Source organism: Rhinatrema bivittatum, chromosome 16 (assembly GCF_901001135.1).
Source record: "Rhinatrema bivittatum chromosome 16, aRhiBiv1.1, whole genome shotgun sequence".
Classification (NCBI taxonomy): Eukaryota; Metazoa; Chordata; class Amphibia; order Gymnophiona; family Rhinatrematidae; genus Rhinatrema; species Rhinatrema bivittatum.
The window spans coordinates 39,591,088-39,614,369 of NC_042630.1; the positions used below are offsets into that span (position 1 = coordinate 39,591,088).

General features: G+C 50.1%; 1 protein-coding gene across 5 annotated transcripts in view; it reads right to left on the minus strand.

The window, feature by feature from the left end:
* The window catches only part of CADM3 (cell adhesion molecule 3), a 185,291-nt gene that overhangs the window by 42,864 nt on the left and 119,145 nt on the right, over window positions 1-23,282 (minus strand). For all 5 annotated transcript variants that reach the window (XR_003853001.1, XM_029580329.1, XM_029580326.1 and 2 more), the window contains 4 exons: window positions 22,849-22,986; window positions 15,505-15,675; window positions 3,309-3,399; window positions 2,550-2,722 (listed from right to left, as the gene is read on the minus strand). Coding sequence is in view for 4 of the 5 variants with exons in the window: in XM_029580329.1 (XP_029436189.1) it covers window positions 2,550-2,722; window positions 3,309-3,399; window positions 15,505-15,675; window positions 22,849-22,986 (573 nt within the window). In the remaining variant the exon portion in view is untranslated. The remainder of the gene's footprint in view (window positions 1-2,549; window positions 2,723-3,308; window positions 3,400-15,504; window positions 15,676-22,848; window positions 22,987-23,282) is intronic.

Sequence of the window (23,282 nt, forward strand, 5' to 3'; positions counted from 1 at the left end):
ACTGCAGGGAATAAAGACCATCCCCAGGCATTTCTATCCCTTCTATCTCACTGTATCACATGGGGCAGGGAATAAAGACCATCCCCAGGCATTTCTATCCCTTCTATCTCACTGTATCACACGGTGCAGGGAATAAAGACCATCCCCAGGCATTTCTATCCCTTCTATCTCACTGTATCACACGGTGCAGGGAATAAAAACCATCCCCAGGCATTTCTATCCCTTCTATCTCACTGTATCACATGATGCAGGGAAAAGGATTGGATAAGTTCTTAGAGGAGAAGTCCATTACCTGCTATAAAGTTCACTTAGAGAATAGCCACTGCCATTAGCAATGGTTACATGGAATAGACTTAGTTTTTGGGTACTTGCCAGGTTCTTATGGCCTGAATTGGCCACTGTTGGAAACAGGATGCTGGGCTTGATGGACCCTTGGTCTGACCCAGTATGGCATGATCTTATGTTCCTAGGGATCACTATCATTATAGTTCAGTCAGCGGAGAGTACCCTGGCATCAGAAAAGGCATCCAATCAATGGGGGCATGGCTCCCAGGGCTGATACAATTTGCTTCACTGGATTAGGTAAGTTAACAAGGAACACCAGAAAAACAAGATGGGGAATTAAATACAGCGAGGGTCCAAACACGGTCCTGGAGAACTCCCTCAGAACCCACCCCCAGGCTTTCAGGAGATCTACAACAAAAATAAATATACGAACATGCCATACTAGGTCAGACCAAGGGTCCATCAAGCCCAGCATCCTGTTTCCAACAGTGGCCAATCCAGGCTACAAGTACCTGGCAAGTATCCAAACTTTAAATAAATCATAAGTTACTATTCCTTATTGTTTAATAGCAGTTTATGGACTTCCTCTCTAGGAACTTATCCAAACCTTTTTAAACCCAGTTACACTAACTGCAGTAACCACATCCTCTGGTCATGAATTCCAGAGCTTAATTAAGCATTGAGTGAAAAAGAATTTTCTCCGATTTGTTTTAAATGATCTACTTGCTAACTTCATGGAGTGCCCCCTAGTCTTTCTACTATCCGAAAGAGTAAATAACCGATTCACATCTACCCGTTCTAGACCTCTCATGATTTTAAATACCTCTATCATATTCCCCCTCAGCCGTCTCTTTTCCAAGCTGAAAAGTCCTAACCTCTTTAGTCTTTCCTCATAGGGGAGCTGTTCCATTCCCCTTATCATTTTGGTCGCCCTTCTCTGTAGCTTCTCCATCGCAATTATATCTTTTTTGAGATGCGGCGACCAGAATTGTACACAGTATTCAAGGTGCGGTCTCATCATGGAGCGATACAGAGGCATTATGACATCCACCATTTTATTCACCCTTCCCTTCATAATAATTCCTATCATTCTGTTTGCTTTTTTGACTGCCGCAGCACACTGGGCCGACGATTTCAATGAATTATCCACTATGACACCTAGATCTCTTTCCTGTGCGGTAGCTCCTAATATGGAACCTAACATTGTGTAACTATAGCATGGGTTATTTTTCCCTATATGCAACACCTTGCACTTGTCCACATTAAATTTCATCTGCCATTTGGATGCCCAATCTTCCAGTCTTGCAAGGTTCTTCTGCAATTTATCACAAACCACTTGTGTTTTAACTACTCTGCATAATTTTGTGTCATCCGTAAATTTAAGCACCTCACTCATCCTACCCCTTTCCAGATTATTAATAAATATATTCAAAAGCACCGGTCCAAGTACAGATCCCTAAGACACTCCACTGTTTACCCTTTTCCACTGCAAAAACTGACCATTTAATCCTATTCTCTGTTTCCTGTATTTTAGCCGGTTTGTAATCCACAATAGGACATCGCCACCTATCCTATGACTTTTTAGTTTTATTAGAAGCCTCTCATGGGGGACTTTGTCGAACGCCTTCTGAAAATCCAAATGCTCTACATCTACCGGTTCACCTTTATCTACCTGTTTATTAACCCCTTCAAAAAATGAAGCAGATTTGTGAGGCAAGACTTGCCCTGGGTAAATCCATGCTGGCTGAGTCCCATTAAACCATGTCTATCTAAATGTTTTGCGATTTTATTCTTTATAACAATTTCCCCGATTTTTCCCGGCAGTGAAGTCAGGCTCACCGGTCTATAGCAATGAGATCTATTGCATCCTGTTTCCAGATTCAGTTAACAATTCGACCCTCAGCCCTGGAAGGTGGCATTAGGGTCTGAGAGGCCGGGATTCTGGGTAGCACTGCTGCTGCTGCTGTTGCCGCCGCTTCCCCCCACGAACAGACGTTTCAGTACTGTTATCAGAGACTTGGGGGGAGGGGGGCAACGCCAATAAGCTCCAGGTCGTACGGGACAGGCCAAGTCAGTCCTGGTTTTACTTCCATTGCTTGGGCAAAACCAGGGCTGGCTGGGCACGTGCTTGCCGAGATGGAGCTCGTTACGTCACCACCGCAGGGTTGCGGGGACGTATCCCACCCCCCCCTCCCCTACCAGCGTGACCCACCCAAGAAGCGAGCCCCACCCCGGGGGTAGGTAGGGAGAAGGCGATCACTCACCGTTCACCTCCAGCCTGTATTTCGCCACAAACGTCCCCAGCGTGTTGCTGGCTTTGCACAGGTAGCTGCCGCTGTCACTGCGATTCAGGAAGAGGAACACCAGACTGTTCTCCTCTTCTTTGGTCTGTGGGGGGAGTTCGCCGTCCTCCTTCTCCCAGGCGTAGGTGTGCGGGCTGCGGAACCAAGGAGGCAGACAAAAAAAAAACCCCACAGTCACTGCAAGACGGCAGCAGGGGGGCGGGAAGGAGCCCAGCGCCTAAGCCAGCGGCATCCGGTTGGCTCAAGGCCAGTCTGTGTAGGGCATACCCCTGGCACCGGGGTTCATTACCCTGCAGGGGGCAAAGGGGGCACACTTGGCACTGAATTATCTACCTCTGGGGTGCTCGGGGGCAGTCTCGCTGGGCAGATACCCGGTGCCGAATCACCTACCCCCTCTTGGTGGCGTTGCCGCTGACTCTGTCTGATCTCAGAGTGAGGAACTGATCTTTCAGGGCCGCTGTTCTAATCCCACATTCAGATTAGCAGCAACTGGTCGGGCTCGAGAGGCGTTCGTGGTCTGCCCTTCAGCCTCGGGTGCGGCACGGGGGAAGGAGGACTGTCTTTGCCCCCCCCCGGCATAAGGTCACCGAGAGATGAGGGGAGCTGGGAGGGGGGTGGCTGAGGCATGGGGGGGGGGGGGGGAGTCACTGAATGATGAGGGGAGCTGGGAGGGGCGAGAGGGTGACCCCTGAGGAAATGAGATTCTGAGGTGCCCCTTACGTGGGATTGCCAGATCCGTCACACTGCAGGCGAAGCTTCTCTCCTTCTCTGGGTATCTGCGGGTAGGCGTCAATCCTTGCCGTGGGACTGTCTGCAAACAGGATAAGGAAAAACAGTCAGGTGCTACGTGGAGGAGCTCGGCAGAAGCTAAGGCCTGGGTTTGGGGGGGGGCGCCTCCCTGCCAGAGTGGAGGGCACCACTTCCCGGGTCTCTCCCCAGGTACATCGGGTGGTCCCCGGAGCAGCGCGACTGCGTGGGAAGTCAGAGGGGCTTCTGCTCCTGGGGAAGGGGGAAGCGGTGGGCAGGATGCCGACACTCAGCAGCGAGACTCAGGGTGGGTGCCCTCAGCCGAGAGAACGCCCAGCTGGATCCTGAGCCAGGGGGCTAATGCTTCAGCCTATTCAATTCACTGGAGAAACGTTCGTTTTGGTGCCTTTGTTTGCATAAAGACAGGAAAAAAAAAAAGCGCTTTACCGATACCTTGAAAAATATATTTTGGTTATAATAGCAAGTAATCTCATTTCAGCTGGGCATTCCCCAGCTCTGAATGCCCGGACTCAGCCGGTCCGTACTTCCAATTCCTAGAAGAGAACCAGGACTGCGGGGGTAAAAATGAAAATTATTCCTTACCTGTCCAGACCGTGGGTTATGTCCCCCTTCCAGCAGACGGAGTCAGAACAAAAACCGTAAGGGCACTCTGTCATAAGCTGGTGCGCCCTCTGCGTCCTTTCAGTATTAAATATATCGAAGCAAGAAAGAACAATTGGATAGCTCAAGACAAAACCAAATTGTCAACATGTATGTGTAACCAACGATCAAGAAACAACAACAACAACAACTTGCAAATAGAACTATCAGTCCTTTACAATCTGTACTGAATTATCTTAAGTGTGTATTCGAGCCTCTAGACACCCCTAATCCCAGAAAACTGTAGGAAGGGCGTCTGGACTGATCCGTGGTACTACAGGAATGAAAATTAGCAGGTAAGGAATAATTTTCTTTTCCCTGTACGTACCTGGATCAGTCCAGACCGTGGGATGTACCAAAGCTTCCCTACATAGGGTGGGCCCCTGATAGCCCAGCTCGAATTACCTGAGCACCAAAGGAGCCAAAGACCGGTGCTTGGAGATTCAACCTGTAATGGCGCGCAAAAGTATGCAACAACTTCCAAGTAGCCGCTCTACATATCTCCTGCAGGGAGACCGCTCGGCTCTCTGCCCAAGAAGCCACTTGTGCATGGAGTGAATGAGCCCTGATGCCCTCCGGAGAACACCCCGCTCCAATATACGCTGACGAGATTGCTTCCTTTAGCCAACACGCAATGTTGGTTTTGGACACCTTGTTCCCTCTTTTGGGACCACTCCACAAGACAAATAGATGGTCCGATAAGCGAAAATCATTCATCACCTCCAGGTATCGAATGAGGACACGCTTGACATCCAGTCGCCGAAGCTCTCTGGAATCCTCGTCCGAGAAGGAGGGCAGCTCCACCGACTGATTCAAATGGAAGGCCAAGACGACCTTAGGTAGAAAAGATGGCACTGTGGTCAAAGAAACTCCGGAATCTGTGAAACGGAGGTAGGACTCTTGGCACGACAATGCTTGGATCTCCGAAATCCTGCTGGCAGAGCAAATAGATACTAAAAATACAGCCTTGAGAGTGAGATCCTTGAGGGAACTTCTCTTCAGAGGTTCAAAAGGTGGACCGCCCAGAATGCGAAGTACCAAATTTAAGTCCCATGAGGGTGCCACTGAATGTACCGGTGGCTTGTCGTGCTTCACCCCCTTCAAAAATTGGACCATGTCAGGATGAGAAGAAAGAGGATCTCCCTCCAGACGAGGGACCAGAGCCCCAAGTGCAACCACCTGAACCCTCAGGGAATTGTAGGCCAGTCTCTTATCCAAGCCTTGCTGCAAAAAGGAGAATATCTGCGGTATGGACGCTTTACGTGGGAGGATAGGTACAGATTCACACAGGCCTCAAAAATCTTCCAGACCCGAACATATGAGATGGATGTGGAAGTCTTTCTAGCCTTGAGGAGGGTGGAAATAACATCTTCCGGGTAACCTCGTCTCCTCAGCCTGCACCTTTCAAAAGCCAGGCCGCAAGACAAAAGCGTTCTGCCTGGTCGAAAAATACGGGACCCTGGTGCAGGAGGTTCTGCAGATGTCCGAGAAAAAGAGGACCTTCCACTGCTAGATTGACTAGGTCCACAAACCATGGTCGCCGAGGCCATTCTGGTGCTGTTAAGATCACCGACCCTTGATGAAGCTCTATCCTCTGAAGCACCTTTACGACCAGGGGTCACGGTGAAAACATGTAGAGTAGGAGTGTTCGAGGCCATGGGAGAACCAGAGCATCCATGCCTTCTGCGCCGTGCTCCCTCCTGCGAATGAAGAAGTGCGGAGTTTTCACATTCTTTTGAGTGGCCATTAGGTCCAGATGGGGTACTCCCCACCTGCCAAAGACGTGTGCCATCGCCTCCTCGGAGAGTTCCCATTCCCCCGGATCTACGCGTTGGTGGCTCAAAAAATCCGCTTGGACATTGTCCACCCTGACTATGTACGAAGCCGCCAAGTGGGAAAGGTGGAACTCCACCCACTCCATCAGCTTGTCCGTCTCCAGAGAGACATGCTGGCTCCGTGTTCCTCCCTGGCGATTTATGTACGCCACTGTGGTTGCATTGTGGGAGAGCACCCGCATGGCTCTGCCCTGGATCAGGGGAAGAAACCGCTTCAGTGCTAGGCAAAACGCCCTGGTCTCCAGGCGACTGATTGGCCACGCAGACTGCAATGTTGACCACTGCGTCGATTTCCTCCCGCATACTGCCCTCTAACCAGAGAGGCTGGCATTCGAGGTAACGATGACCCATTGGGGGATCTCCAACTCCACCCCCTACAACAAATGGTCCAGACTGAGCCACCAGGAGAGACTGTCCTTGGCAAACTCCAGCAGCGGCAAGCGTGCCTGAAAATCTTGGGACACCGGCTTCCAGCGGGAAAGCAATGCCCTCTGCAAAGGAAGCATATGCGCAAAAGCCCAAGGAACCACATCTATAGTTAAAGCCATAGTACTGAGAACCTGAAGGTAGTCCCAAGCTGTTGGGGGTTGAGAGGCAAAGGAAGTGCTGCAATTGGATGAGAAGTGATTGCGCTCATTCCTGGCGGAGGAAGACCTTGCCCACCTTGGTGTCGAAGCGTGCCCCCAAAAGATCTAGCATCTGCGAGGGGGAAAGACTGCTCTTGGCAAAATTGATGACCCACTCCAGAGAGTGGAGAAGACGCAGGACCCTGCTGACCGACTGTTGGCACTGTGCCTCGAACTTCACTTGGATGAGCCAATCGTCCAGGTGTGGGTGAACCAGAATCCCTTCTTTCGACAGGGCAAGCGCCACCACTACCATCATCTTGGTGAAGGTTTGGGGTGCGGTCGCCAGGGCTTGAAACTGAAAATGCTGACCGAGGATCTTGAAGCGAAGAAAACGTTGATGATCCTTCAGGATAGGGATGTGAAGATAGGCCTCCGTCAAGTCCAAGGAGGCTACGAATTCCCCTCGTTGTACGGCCACTATCATAGAGCGCAAGGTTTCCAACTTGAAGCGCGGTTCTTGAGAGCCCTGTTGACCATCTTGAGGTCCAGTATTGGGCGGAAAGAGCCTTCCTTCTTGGGGACTATGAAGTAGATGGAATAATGACTTGACCCTTGTTCAGTTGCCGGCACCGGAAGAATCGCTCCAAAGTCGAGGAGGTCGAGCATCTGCAATACAAGACCTTGCTTTTTTAGAGGACAGCAAGGAGAGAAGACAAACCTGTCCTTTAGGGGCCGAGCAAATACTAAAGCATAGCCGTCTCTGAGAATATCCAGGACCCATTGGTCTGATGTAATCTTGACCCACTCCTCGTAGAAAAGAGACAGATGTCTTCCTATCTTGGGAATTGAAGAGTGGGCCGGCAAGACTTCATTGGGCAGGTTTGGACGTTGCTCCTTGAGAGAGGGAGTCATGAGCATGTCTTCGTCCATGAAAGAAATGAGACCAGGCTTGAGACCAAGAGGAGGGGGTCCTCTGATTCACCGGTCTGGACTGTCTGAATCGCCACTGACCTCGGAAACAGCTTCGAGTGTAGCTGAATGTTCTGGCAGACCGAGACCGATCCTCCAGCAACTTATGTACCTTATTTTCCCCGAGCGATTTAATCATCTGGTCCAGCTCTTCTCCAAAGAGCAACTTTCCCTTCAAAGGCAGGGATCCAAGCTGGGCTTTAGACGAAGCATCCGTGGACCAGTTACGTAGCCATGGGAGACGTCTAGCCAATACTGCTGAAACCATGGCCTGGCCAGTACCCGGAGAAGATCATATAGTGCGTCCGCCCCATAAGCTATTACAGCCTCCAGGTGTTCTGCCTGTTGCGCATCATCCGGAGGTAACTCCTGAGCCCCCCAGGAGCTGTTGGACCCATCTCAGACCTGCTCTCTGCATGAGAGTGCTACAAAACACCGCTCTGACGCCCAAGGCAGAGTCCTCAAAGACTCTCTTCAGGTAGCCTTCCAGCTTTCTGTCCTGAACGTCCCGCAAGGCGGTGCCCCCAGGGACCGGAATGGTTGTCCTCTTCGTGACCGCAGACACGGATGTATCCCCCTTTGGAATCTTGAGAAGCTCTAGGAAGTCCTCTGGGAGAGGGTAAAGCTTGTTCATCGCTCTGCCTACCCGAAGAGATGCCTCTGTAGTCTCCCACTCATGGGAGAGTAATTCCAGGAACATAGGATGCGAAGGAAAAGTCTTGGCTGGTGGGCGAAGGCCTGCCAGGACGGGGTTCCCTCTCTTATCCACCTGCTGAAGACCTGGGGTCTCTGCAAAGGGGTCAATATCCAATTTGGCCACGACATGTGGAATAAGAAGGTCCAATTCATCCCGCTGAAAAAGCCGCAGGACTCGTGGATCATCTTCCTCCATTTGCGTATATGTCCCCGGATCATACAGATCTGGGCCCCTGGCAGGGTCCTAAGGAGGGATCGAAACTGGGGCGACTGAATGGGATACCACCCGAACTCGGGAGGGTCCTTGACAGCCTCCTGGCCCTTGGGGAAGTCCTGCTCCTGCAGCACCCTGAGGGACCTCTGAGGGTGGGGTAGGTAGGGTATCTCCCAATCTGAGCACTTTGGTTGATGGTGGGGCCAACGCCGGATCCTGCTGCTGGCTCTGTCTAGCCAGATAAGTGTTATGCATTAATAAAATAAACTCTGCTGAAAAAGGCTCCGTGAGAGGACCAGGAGGGGGCACGGCAGAGGGGTCCACCGGAGGGGTCTCAGCATCTGGGAGGTGGACCGGAGTGAGAATCGGCGGGGAGGGAGAACAGCCCAAGTCTGCAGCAGAATCTGACAGCGGTGGAGCAGCCGACCCTGCAGACAAAATGGCCGCGTTGCCTGTTGCCCGGGAATGGGACCGACTTCCCTGAAGGCAGGCGCCATTGGCCGCGCGAAAAAGAGCGTGCTCCTGGACTCGAGGTCCCTTCCCCCGCCGGGGAGACACCTCGCACAAAGCCCTTCCCTGGAGATCTGCGAACCAGGTTCTCCACAGGCGGAACATCGCGTCGAACACGGCATGGGGGGAACTCCTGGTAAGTTACAAGAAGTAAATTTTACCCCCGAAGGCTGCTTGCCGCTGACCAAAAGGCAAACGGAGAGCTCTTTTGCAATTAGGAAAGGCAACGACCCGATACAGAGAGTCAAAAAACTTTTAAACTCTTTTTTTTTTTTTTAAAGACAGAGGAATGCCGCATCTCTGTCTGCGCTGCCCCGAGGAAACCGGCTTCTCAGGGCAGCGGGTCGTGGAAGCGGGGGAGAGGTTGGACCACCAACTTTCACCCCTAAATAGGCAGTAAAAACCTGTAAGGAAGAAAATTACAGAGAACTTACCCCAAAACAAGAAAGAAAAAAAAAGAAATTGGTAGGCTAAACAGCACCAAGAGATCAGCCTGCAAGCTGCAGCTGCAAGAAGCTGTGAGGAGGAAAGAAGGTAAACAGCTTTCCTCAGCACAAAAACATTTCCCAAATAATACTTTTTTTTTTTTTTTTAAGTTTGATCCATCCAAAAGAAGAGAAAAGAAATAATGAAAGTCAAACTATTCTCTCGAACGAGAAGGGGAAACCGCAGGTGCAACCCTCATCTGCTGGAGTCAGAGAAAATACTGAAGGGACGCAGAGGGCGCGCCAGCTTACGATAGGGCCGCCCTTACAGTTTTTGCTCTGACTCCATCTGCTGGAAGGGGGACATAACCCACGGTCTGGACTGATCCGGGTACGAACAAGGGAGCCACGTCTGGCTCAGCCCGTCCCTGCTGACCTGGAGCCAATAGGTCCCGTCGTTTCTGAGCACAGGGTCGCTGCATCATACCCCTCGCCCCCCCTCCCACTGTCTCGGCGAGGAGACAGAGGCACGTGTCATGGCATCAACAATTAGCAGTGCACCCCCCTCCCCCCCCGGCCCACGTTAGATACCCCCACAGAGCCACCTCTGGGGTCGGAAACCCTTGCCCTGCCACTGGCAGCCTCAATGGGCAGCGGCGACGGTCCTGTTGTAATTATGGTGAAATCACAGCAGGGCAGGAAACATCTGCTCTCGCTCTCATAGCCTGGGGCGGATTAAGCCCGCGGTTGGGCAAGCAATATCCTTTGGACGGTTGCCCACCAGCACAATGAAAAGCTGAAAATTAATTACAGGAGTTGGAACGGCCGGGGAATTCCTGTGTGTGCTCTACAGGTAGAGGGGGAGATGGATAAAGCGGATTCGTTGGGTGCCACAGGATAAGTCTCCAGTGAATACAGCGAATCTTGGGCAACTTGTTCTGTCATTTGCCAACAGCCATGAGGATTTGGAGATTGTTTTTTTCCATACCCTGTTCCGGGTGCGCAAGCTGAGGCACGGGGAGTTAAAATGACTCGCCCCAAGGTCACACAGAGTCAGTGGCAGGGCCTGCGATGAGACCGGAGGCCCAGGGAGTTAAAGTGACTCGCCCCAAGGTCACACAGAGTCAGTGGCAGGGCCTGCGATGAGACCGGAGGCACGGGGAGTTAAAATGACTCACTCCAAGGTCACACAGAGTCAGTGGCAGGGCCTGCGATGAGACCAGTGGCACAGGGAGTTAAAATGACTCACCCCAAAGTCACACAGAGTCAGTGGCAGGGCCTGCGATGAGACCGGAGGCCCGGGGAGTTAAAATGACTCACTCGAGGTCACACAGAGTCAGTGGCAGGGCCTGCGATGAGACCGGAGGCACAGGGAGTTAAAATGACTCACTCCAAGGTCACACAGAGTCAGTTGCAGGGCCTGCGATGAGACCGGAGGCCCGGGGAGTTAAAATGACTCACTCGAGGTCACACAGAGTCAGTGGCAGGGCCTGCGATGAGACCGGAGGCACAGGGAGTTAAAATGACTCACTCCAAGGTCACACAGAGTCAGTGGCAGGGCCTATGATGAGACCGGAGGCACAGGGAGGTAAAGTGGGCAAATTCTGAGTAGGCTGCTTAGAAAAGTAGAAAAGGTACCAGGGTAAATTTAGGTGGACCATCAAATAGAAACAATCTAGGCAGCTCCTGTTTGAACATCTGTCTTTCAAAATTCCCCCACTCCGACCACCTGTGGCCAAGTAGTTAGCCAGATACTCTGCAGGCAGTTGGGGGACCTTCTCAGGCGGAGTTAAGTTACCTGGCTAACTCCAGTACTCAGCTGGCTAGTTTTAGGGCTGCCTCCGAGCTGCCCTAATGTTATCCGGGTAGGTACACCCGGATACGTATCAAAAGCAAACCCATTCCAGGCCCGCAGGTCCAATCCCACCAACCCCCAAAATCATAAAAAATGATGACGGGCCTCGCACTCATTCCCACCCCTATCCGCCTTCAAGGTTAAAAGTAAGTCTTCACCACCCTCCCGATTTTCAAAAAAAACATCTTCCCCATCCCCTGCAACCCCCTCCCCCCCCCCCCCCCACTGGGGGTGCGGTACCTACCGTTCCCGGTCCCATCCTGCGTCGCTTTAACAGCAGCTGCCGGGCATTGCTGGCGCTTGTGGGTGGAGAGGATGGGGGTTAACAGGGGGCCCAGAGCCCAAAATTGGTGGGGGGGGGGGGGGGGAATGGGAAGGCTCCTCATCCACTCTGGCCCTGAATTTTTGTAAATATGTTATGTGTTATCTTTTTCAATTTCTGTCAATATGTTCATTTCCTCCTCCTTCCCCCCCCCCCTCCCTCTTCTCATTGCTTGTTTCCTGGCTCCTCCTCATAGCCCCTTTTCTGCTGTTTATTGTTCTCATGTTTCCCCCCTCCCCGTTCAATGTAATTTCAACCTTTCGTTATGATGTAAACCGATATGATGTGTATTTTAATGTCGGTATAAAAAAAGCTGTTAAATAAATAAATAAATGTGGCACAGGAGCTCCTTTGTTTTCAAATAGCAGGATACGCCGGTGTAATTCCTCGAGGACATCTCGAATTAAGTTTTCAAATGTATACCTCAAAGTGACACCCCAAGGGCACAGAGAATCAGTAGCAAAGATGGGGATTAGAACTTAGACAAAGGGAGGTAATGTGATTCAACCCAAGGCACACAGTGACTGAGCTGGGGATTAAAACTGAGACACACAGGGAGATAAAATGTCTCACCCCAGAATCACACAGTGACTGAGCTGGGGATTAGAACTGAGACACAGGGAGGTAAAGTGACTCACCTCCAGAGTCACACACAAGTCAGTGGCAGAGCTGGGATTAGAATTAAGACACAGGGGGGTAAAGTGACTCACCCCATGGTCCCATACAGCCCCCGGCAGAGCTGGGGATTAGAACTGAGACACAGGGAGGTAAACTGACTCACCTCCAGAGTCACACACAAGTCAGTGGCAGAGCTGGGATTAGAATTAAGACACAGGGGGGTAAAGTGACTCACCCCATGGTCACACAGAGTAGGTGGCAGAGCTGGGGATTAGAACTGAGACACAGGGAGGTAAACTGACTCACTCCATGGTCACACAGAGTAGGTGGCAGAGCTGGGGATTAGAACTACAGGAAGGTAAAGTGAATCACCCCATGGTCACACACAGCCCCTGGCAGAGCTGGGGATTAGAACTGAGACACAGGGAGGTAAAGTGACTCACCCCAGAATCACACAGTGACTGAGCCGGGGATTAGAACTGAGAAACAGGGAGGTAAAGTGACTCACCTCCAGAGTCACACACAAGTCAGTGGCAGAGCTGGGATTAGAATTAAGACACAGGGGGGTAAAGTGAATCACCCCATGGTCACACACAGCCCCTGGCAGAGCTGGGGATTAGAACTGAGACACAGGGAGGTAAAGTGACTCACCCCAGAATCACACAGTGACTGAGCTGGGGATTAGAACTGAGACACACAGGGAGATAAAATGTCTCACCCCAGAATCACACAGTGACTGAGCCGGGGATTAGAACTGAGAAACAGGGAGGTAAAGTGACTCACCTCCAGAGTCACACACAAGTCAGTGGCAGAGCTGGGATTAGAATTAAGACACAGGGGGGTAAAGTGACTCACCCCATGGTCCCATACAGCCCCCGGCAGAGCTGGGGATTAGAACTGAGACACAGGGAGGTAAAGTGACTCACCCCATGGTCCCACAGAATAGGTGGCTGAGTGGAGATTAGAACTGAGACACAGAGAGATGACGTGGCCTGCCTCAAGGTCATACAGACTCAGTGGCAGAGCTGGGATTAGAACTGAGACACAGGGAGGTAAAGTGACTCACCCCATGGTCACACAGAATAGGTGGCTGAGTGGAGATTAGAACTGAGACACAGAGAGATGACGTGGCCTGCCTCAAGGTCATACAGACTCAGTGGCAGAGCTGGGATTAGAACTGAGACACAGGGAGGTAAAGTGACTCACCCCATGGTCACACACAGCCCCCGGCAGAGCTGGGGATTAGAACTGAGTCACAGAGAGATGACGTGGCCTGCCTCAAGGTCATACAGACTCGGTGGCAGAGCTGGGATTAGACTCACAAGTCTCCTAGGTGACTTTGCTACCTGCTTCCTTAATTAAATTGCCTGTTACTGTTCTGATTATAGGCAATCAGGTCCCATGAAGGCTGGCAATCTGCTGGGATCGCTCAGAACCGGCTGCACACCCACTAGGCTCATTTGCAAACAACATAAATCCTCTGCATAGGAACGGCAGGCGCTTGCATACAAATTGCTATTGTTTGCATATTCATTGCTCTGCTCCAAATCTCCCCTTGCCTGGAAGTACCTTGATAGATGGGAAACGTTTGATGCTACTCATCCTCAGCTCCTCCCTTTCCCCCATCCCTCCTTTTGTGCCTCCTCCCATCTTCTGCTCCCTCCTTTGCTGCAGCTTCCCCACCCTCCATCTATCTGCAGCCTCCTCCCTTCTCCTGTCCCCAGCCTCCCCTTCCTCCTTCTATCCCTAGCTTCTCCTCCATCATTCTCCTCGCTTTCCACCTTCCTTTTTAATTTAACTTCTTTAAATTTAGGACTCATTTAATTACCAAAATTCTCTAATATTCAATCCCTAGCCTCCACTTCCTCCTCTCCTCCATCCTGCCCTCCCTCCCTTCCTCATTCTCTCCCTCCCCCCCCCCCCAGCTTCCTCTCCCTATATCCCTTCTCCTTCCATTCTCCCAACTTCTCTTTTTTCCTGGCTCCCTTTTCTATCTCTTTCCATCCTCACCTCTTTCCTCCTCAACTTCTCTCCGAATCTATGCCTCAATGCCCCTTTCTCCTTCTCACTGCCTCCCTTCCTCTCACCCTTCTCGGTGAATACTCCTAACAGCTATCTTTAAAAGAATAAAAATAACCTTTAGAGTTTTCTGAGTGTTATCGATTCTCCCAAAAGTCTCTCAGGAATATTCTATTATCAGGTAAATATGCAGCATCCTGAACTGTGTGTAAAGTTACTTTTTTGGACTCAGTCCAGAGCAGAACTAAAACACAACTTTAGCAGGATCAGTAATATCAGGAGAGATGGAGGGGAGAGAAGACAGAGACACACACAGCTATAGCAGGGTCTGTAATATCAGGAGAGATGGAGGGGAGAGAAGACAGAGACACACACAGCTATAGCAGGGTCTGTAATATCAGGAGGGATGGAGGGGAGAGAAGACAGAGACACACACAGCTATAGCAGGGTCTGTAATATCAGGAGAGATGGAGGGGAGAGAAGACAGAGACACACACAGCTATAGCAGAGTCTGTAATATCAGGAGGGATGGAGGGGAGAGAAGACAGAGACACACACAGCTATAGCAGGGTCTGTAATATCAGGAGATATGGAGGGGAGAGAAGACAGAGACACACACAGCTATAGCAGAGTCTGTAATATCAGGAGGGATGGAGGGGAGAGGAAACAGAGACACACACAGCTATAGCAGAGTCTGTAATATCAGGAGGGATGGAGGGGAGAGGAGACAGAGACACTTACAGCTATAGCAGAGTCTGTAATATCAGGAGGGATGGAGGGGAGAGAAGACAGAGACACTTACAGCTATAGCAGGGTCTGTAATATCAGGAGATATGGAGGGGAGAGGAGACAGAGACAAACACAGCTATAGTAGGATCTTCAATACTAGGGGATCTGAGCGGAGGGATGAAAGAAACACATTCTCAGCTACAGCAAGGTCTGCAATAGCTAGAGTTGTATAGAGGAGAAAGCAGAAAAACACACAAAGCTACAGAAGGGTGGGGGTGACTGGAGGGAGGACAAGGCAGAGCCAGAACACGGCCTGTGATACCCAGGGGGGATATGCACAGCCAAAGCAGGGCCCATGATACTTTTGGGATCTCAGAGCACCATGCTATGGGCACCGGGAGACCACTCTGGACCTGTACAAACAGCGGGTGAAGGAGAATTTTCCCAGCATTATCAAGTGGCTCCAGATCATCAGAGATTGGCTCTGCTCATCCTAGATTTGCCCTCACTGTGCCTATGGACTTGTAGTTTCAATTTTTCTTAAGTTACCAGAATTTCTCATACTTGGTCCTTCAGGACCCTAGGTCAGATCTGTTTTTAGAAAAATCACAATTATGAGCCTCGTTCTTTCATCAAAGGCATGCAAATACAGCTCATAAACATTGACTGAGACCAAAGTGGTGGGACTGGGAGAGAGCCCCTGCGCGGCGCAGCTCCGGGTGGAAAGGAAAAGGCCCGCCTCACTTACACAGGACTTCGATCTTCAGGGAGGTGGATGAATCCCCGTTGAGATGGGACTGCGGCTCCACTGCACACACAATCTCTACCCCGTTGTCCTTCTGGGAGACCAGGAACTCGATCTGGCTTCTTACGGTGAACGTTTTCTTGTTGGCGTCCTCTGACACCTCGCTTTTCGCACCTGCAGAGGGGGAGAGGGGAGAAAAGGGGGGGGGGGGCAATAGATGAGAAAAGGAGGTAGGAGGCAAGATGGCTGAGCCCTGCGGCAGGAGGGCAAAGCCTACAGAAACAAATGGGAAGAGGGCAGCAAAGAGACTCCGGGCAAGGGAGCAGACAAATGGGGCACCAGAACGGGACATAAAAAAAGAGAAGGGTAACAGAGGAGATCCAGGGAAGAACATGGGAGAGGGAGCCTAGGAGACAGATATACTGGGAAGGGGAGGGGGGATACAGAGAGGAGAGAGGGACCCAAGCGAGACCCTGCAAGGACAGATGGGGAGCAAGGATCCAAGAGAGACTCTGCTGAGATATATGGGGAGAGGGGAGGGGAGAAAGAACCAAGAGAAACCCTGAAAAGATACATGGGGGGTGGGGGGGGGGGGGGGGAGGGAGGACCCATGAGCAATACACTGTAGAGATAGAAAGGGAGCAGAGGGATCTTCAATGAGATATGCGGGAGGGAAGAGAATCCAAGGGAGACCCTACAGAGATGCATTGGGGGGGGAGAACCCAAGATACACCCGGCATAACCCCATTTCTAGTAAGCAAATTTGCTTTCTCTGTCAACAAACAAGGCCGAACTGGCCATGACACTTTACTGAGCAAGCAACCCAGCTCCCCCATGTAGAGCGGACTATTGGGGAACAGGCTGTGCAAAACTGCTCGCCCAAAGCTATTGTCACTTCTGGAGGGATTGTCTAGACCAGTGGTCCCCAACCCAGTCCTGGGGGCCCACCAGCCAGTCGGGTTTTCAGGATATCCACAATGAATATGCATGAGAGAAAATTTGCATGCACTGCCTCCATAACATACAAATTTTCTCTCATGCATATACATTGTGGATATCCTGAAAACCCGACTGGCTGGTGGGCCCCCAGGACAGGGTTGGGTCCACCGGTCTAGACAGTCATGGGAAGAGAAGGTGTGAACTGATGACCAAGTTGCAGCTTTACAGGTGTCTTCAATGGACACGGCTCTAAGGTGAGCCTCTTAGGTAGCCATGGCTTATACCTGATGAACTTTGACAGAGTCTGATATCTGGAGGCCAGCCAGAATGTATCAATGTGTGATACAGCCTGCTAGCCAGTTGGACATCCTAACAGACTGGTTCCCAGTCTGTTAGGATGGTAAGCGATGAAAAGCTGAGAAGCCCGAAAATGTGGTTGAGTACTCCTTAGTTAATATGCCAAGGATAGTGAATGAAGGGCCTTCTCCCCTTTATGTGTATGCGGTCCTCAAAAGAACATGGGCAAAACAATGGCTTGAATCAGTTGAAAGGTTGAAACTGCTTCTGCCAGAAACTTGGGATGAGTGCGGAGTATCAGTCTGATGTGGAAAAACTGCACATGTGGAGAGTAGCAAACCAGTGCTTGTCATTCGCTGACTCTTCTAGCTGAAGTGAGGTGACAAAAAAACACCACTTTCCAGGTGAGAAACTTTAAGGAAGATGACTAACTGTTCGTAAGAAGGCTTCATCGATTGTGCCAAGATACCATTAAGATCCCATGGCACCGGTGACTTGGCAACCAGAGATTTTGTATAGGATTGTCAACCAGCACCAGATTTTCAGGACAGGTTGATCCAATCCTGGTTTCACTCCCCTGCATGCAGGTACTTATGGTATTTCTTTTGTTAGGGAATGCAATAGGGAAATCAGAATAAGTTCCAGCATGCAGTGGGGTAAAACCAGGACTGGATCAACCTGTCCTGAAAATTTGGAGCCAGTTGGCAACCCTAGTTTTGAATGCCACAAGCCTTTCATGAACATTCAAAACCAGAGGATGGATGGAGATTGGCTTACTATCCACTTGACTAAGCGTAATGGTACTGAGATGCACCTTGACTGATGATATGCTGAGGAGAGGGACAATAAGTACTGAAGTAGGTCCTTTGGAGTAGAGGTGAACTGGTTTTGGGAGCCTGCCTGACACCAAGATGAAAAACACTTCCATTTAGTATGTGTGTTGCTGAACAAGCACCAAAACACTTCCATTTAAAACTGTGTGCTCTTTTGCAGCAACCATATGTCTGAGGACAACCAAGATTTCTCAGACTGGGACTTGCTCCTGCTGTAGTAAATTCTGGATTAAGGTTTGAAGGCAGAACACTCCATTTAATGTTTTCTCATTCAGGGAATATATCCATGATCTCCTGGCAACAAAGGCGTGCAGCTGATACTGCTAGGCACGTAGTAAAGACCCTTAGGGCAACCAAGAGCCCAAAAAACCATTGTTGTAGTCAGAGGAATCCACCATGATTCTGAATTAGTTGCAATAAAACTGATGGATGGTTATGTGAGCAGGTGAACATCTAGTCTCCTGCTTGAATGAATGGTAGGATGGTGTGTTCATTTTGAACTTCTCCGATAACAGGCTCTTAGTCAGTCTTCATAAATCCAGGATTGGTGAAAAGTCATTCCTTCTCTCAGAGTGGGACCTCTTTGGGCTCACTCTGTGCCAAGTTATCAGGAGCTTCTCAAACAAAGTTCCCCCAGCTGTGGTGCTGATTTCTAGATCTGCCGTTGTTTAGGAGTTGAGCAAGATGTGAAAACATTGAGAACAGGGATCATTGAGCCGCTCGATGCATGCCCTGTGGCACTTGTTGGCACACAAGAAGAAGAAACGCCATGCTGGGGGTGCAGTCAGTGATGCCAAAACTTAAGTCAGCACCAAAGTAGGCATTGCACAGGCCTCAGCCCCAGTGCCATCAACACAGCAGGGCTGTTGATGCACTGGCCCCTGCTACCATTGACACATTAGCCAATGGCGCCGTTGATGTACCAGTCCCTGGCTCCATTGATGCACTGGCCATTGGCACCAATGACGCATTGGCCCTTGGCGCCACTAACATAGTGTCCCTTGATACTATCAACGCACCATCCCTCAGTGCCATTGGTGACTGAGCCTCAATACCATCAACCCATTAGGCCTTGAGGGTTTCAACACCGCCATCTGCTCAATTCAGCTTCAGCTTCAGAGCTGTCAATGCTCCGTGCTGCAGTGTAGTTGGCACACTGGTTCCCAGCCTCATCAGTTCACTTGCTGCAAGAACAGACTTTGGGGGGCCCTGGCGGTGAATCATTTCTTTTACCTCCTTCCATGTTGACATTCTTATCTCCATCCCACCTCCTCAATCACAAACTTCGCTTGGAAACTCTGGATCCAATATGTTCCGTTTTGTTTCTGATAGTTATACATCCATCAGTACAGTTAGACCAGAAAGATGCCCCCTCTGGAGTCCAAAAGGAGTTTCACAGGATGAACCTATACTGGTATCAGAGGAGGATGTCTTTTCCCCAACTCTGGATCAGAGGAAATAACAGTCAATACACCACATAGCTGAATTGGTGAAGACTTTCTTTGCCTCATTGGCAGCAAGTGACAAGGAGGGCACCCTTCAACCTCTTCTGTACAGAATGTCATATTTATTCCTTCAAGGGGAGTCCCTCTCACCTCCCATCAGAGGTTCTGATAGTAGGATCTAGCCCTCAACCATCTCGTTCTGCAGAGGAGAATAGCCAGTCCAAGGAGGATGCATGGGATATCATCATCTGGAGTGTGTCCCAGGAGTATTCCCCTCTGAGATGATTGAAGTCCCCACTTTGATTGCCTTCTTCGACATTGGGGTCATGGGTTAGTGTCCCTTCATCTTTTGGTTCCAAAGAAGGGTCTACAGAGATTCCCTCAGACTCCTTACCTGATCACACTAGAATCTCTCTCATACTTAAATTTCTGGACAAGCTGTGCAAAGCAATTGAGTTCATAAGGACAAAGATCACTGCATTGAAGTCTTCAGGATACTTCAGATTCTGGAAACATTTTCCAAGCTGTCAATGATCCTGATTCATTCAATTCTGTGGGAATTACAAGCAAGAATATAAGAGAGTCTAGCTTCCTATCCCCTAGTAACCAGGAAATTGGACTTTAAATACAGAGTGCAACAGGTTCTGGGATTTGGAGTAGTCCAACTACCACCCCAGTCTGTAGTAGTAGAGTCAGCACTTAAACCAACCTCTCTGGGTAAGGACCCTAGGTTGTTGGATGGTATCGGAAAGAAGTTCTTCCAGTGCTTAATGCTCAATGCCTACATTGTGGCCTACTAGTTATACATGGTACAATACTTACATGACTACATCAACAAGTTGAAGCCTCTGGTAGTCTTGATCAAGGAGCAGGAAGGCTATCAGCAGGCTCTTCTGGATGCAGAAAAGTGCAAATGCCATCTTCTCTGATCGGTGTACAAATTGTTCGATACCGCAGCAAGATCTTCTGCGGCAGCCATTGGAGCACCCTGGATGTGTTACGTCGGCTGGCCACGGAACCCGTGGCCGGCCTTCCTCACCTTTTGCTGCTGCCCCTGTGATGCGGAGGGAGTGCCCTTGGCGCTGCCCTTCTCTCCACGGTCCTGCCTGCAGCCCTTGGCCTCGTGGCGCGGTGGAGATGCTGCCGCCACCCCCCTTCCTGGTCCGTATCGCGGCAGATACGCCACCGTTGATTTCCTCTCCCTTCCGGGTTTCCCCAGGCGTGCGCCTCTCTTCTTGATTTAAAGGGCTCGCGGCACCCGAAGGCTGCCGGCCCTCCCAGATGATGTCAATCGCCTGGCCCTATTTAAGGCAAGCTCTGACAGTCAGAGCTTGTCTTTGCAACAGGTCCCCTCGCTCCTTGTTGCTTCCTGGCGATTCTTCAAGTTCCTGATTTCTTCTATTATTGGACTGCTTCCCCGGACACGACCTCTGCTTTGCCTGACCACGTCATTGATCTTCTCCAAGCGTTGACCTCTGCTTCGCCTGACCACGTCGTTGACATTCTCCAAGCGTTGACCTCTGCTTCGCCTGACCACGTCGTTGATCTTCTCCAAGCGTTGACCTCTGCTTCGCCTGACCACGTCGTTGATCTTCTCCAAGCGTTGACTTCTGCATTGCCTGACCACATCGTTGATCTTCTCCAAGCGTTGACTTCTGCATTGCCTGACCACGTCGTTGATCTTCTCCAAGCGTTGCCTTCTGCATTGCCTGACCATGTCATTGATCTTCTACATCGCCTGAGTACGTCTTCGACTATCTCCGTGCCCTGACCTCAGCTTGGCTTGCCACCACTTCCTGATTGCCGCCAGCCCTGACTCAAGCTTGCCCTACAACGCTTCCTCAGTCTACGTCCTGGACTTGGCCTATTCAGGTTTCGGCCTGTTCTTGCTCGGGCGCCCCCCGTCTGACTTTGTTCTTTTGGCGCCCACGTCTCCTGGACTCTACCTCGTCCAGTACAGACTGTACCACTACTCTGTTACTGTCTCTGGGCTGACCTTGATCTTTCCATCGATGGCAACATACTGAGGCCTACCTAAGTCCAGCCGGCCCCGCTACCCAAAGGCTCAACCCGCAGGGAATGAGGGCTGGTATTGGTGAAGCACCAGCCGGCCTCCGTCCATCAGCCCACTCCGCCTGCTGACGGAAGGACCCGTAGGACCCTTCCTACGGGCTGCGTCAACCCCGCCTCAGCCCAAGGGTCCATCTCTGGCGCAACAGGATGGCCTGGTTGAGAGTCAGCAATTGCATAAAGAAGTTCATGACAAGTTGGTCAATGTCCCATGTTTGGGGAATTATTTTTGGGGGGACAAGGTCAGGGAAACAGTTGCCCAGATTAAGGTGTAACATTCAGTCCCTATCAATGGAATCAAGGAAGATAACTTCCTCTAGGTGTCCTTACTTCATTTTTAAATGCTCTTTCTTCCAGAGATGCCCCTTCTGCCAATTTTAACAGTATCGTACACCACTTGTGCTGCCACAACAGCAACTTTCAATACATGGATGTCTGCATGAGAGCTGTCAGCCAAAGATGCCGTATATAGCCCAGCTTATATTTGGGTCTAGTTTTTGATGAGACTCAACCCTCAGCCACAGCCTGTCCGGTAAGGGGGATGATTCACCTATTTCTAAAAGAGTGGTGTATTATTTATTTATTTATTTATAGAGTTTTATATACCATTATTCGGGAAGCCATCATAACGGTTTACAAAGTGAATAAATTATTATTATTATTAGATCACCAAGGACCATTTTGTCCTCAAAATTGTAGAATCTGGTTACCATTTGCATTTCTTCTGTCCTCCAGTGTTGCACTAATATTTAGCTTTCAATCCGGATCCGTCTCATGCAACTCAGCTCCATCTTGAGGTGAATCCTATCCCTCCCAAAGACCTCCATATTCCCTGTTCCTGTGGGACCTTGGTGACATCCAGGAATTGGCTGAGTCATTATCTGGTCCCAGGCATTTATAACAGATATCATGGCCATTACTGATGGACATCTTGTGGCCACATACACAGTCCTTGAAGCCACTGGAAATGGCCTTTTTGGGGTTGGATATGATCATCTTCTTTTCCTTTTTTTGGTAGCAGTGAAAAGTGCTGTTGAGGGCTTTTGAGGCAATGAGGTAACTTGAAGTAAGTTGGAAAGAAAAACTTTGAAGGAGAGATACAAAGTACCAAAAAAACAGAGAGAGAAGGTACATTTCTGTGCAGAAGCTTGGACAAAAAAAGACTGAGGGGTTCATGAGGCAGCATGCATGGGAAATCCTGCACATGCTCAGTAGTAAAATTTTACTAAACTAGAGAGAAGGATGACATCACCCACGTGTCACGGCTAATTCAACCCTACCTGTCGATGGAGAAAAAATACAAACTGAAGGTCCTTACATCATATTTACAGAGATAGAGGGAGGGGAAAACCCAAGAAAGATCCTCCTTCAGAGATATAGAGAGGGACCCAAGAGATTGTGCAGAGGTATCAAGAATCATTAGAAAGACAGATGTGTGAAAACACAGGTTACCACCCTGCCCAACACCCACCCACCCCTACCTTCCACTTCTCTAAAGTGGACTTTCAGATGGCTGAGACATTTCTCTATTAGTTACTTTGTCCCTTTCCTCAATTAAATCCCACTAAATCTTGTTGATTTCAACCCAAGCCTCCTATTTGTTTGTCTGTGTGTCTTGATTAGATTGTAAGCTCCACAGAGCAGGACTCTCTATTATTTGTGCCTGTACAGCACTATGTATGTCTGGTAGCACTATATAAATGACTTCTTTCTGACCCAGCATGGTATTTCTCATGATAATAGTAGTAGTAATACTTCCATACCTTCCAGCTTCTCTGGTCCCTTATACCAGCTGAGTTGAGCAGCTGGCTTGCTCCCAAATGTTTTGCAGGTCAGCGTGACTTTTTGATTCTCCTTGAATGGACCATCATATCCAATGATTTCAGGTTTCTGAGGGACTCCTGTGGGTGGTGGGGGGAGGGAGGAGATGAGAGGAGACAGAGCACGTGAGAGTTGAAAGGTAAGAGTGCGCAGGGCACAGGAAGTACCATCGTGTGTCTGCTGCATGGGGCTGGACTCACGTACCCTGAACTTTGAAGCAAGCTCAGCGACGGGCCTTGTAACACACTTCAGCAGGCCATAGCGCTGGGAAGGAATTTTACAATTCATCATTCATGCTCTGCTGGATAATCCTCAGTTCCCACTACCCCACAAAGCTTACAGCCTACGTCTGAGCACGGGGGTGTGTGTGCGTGTT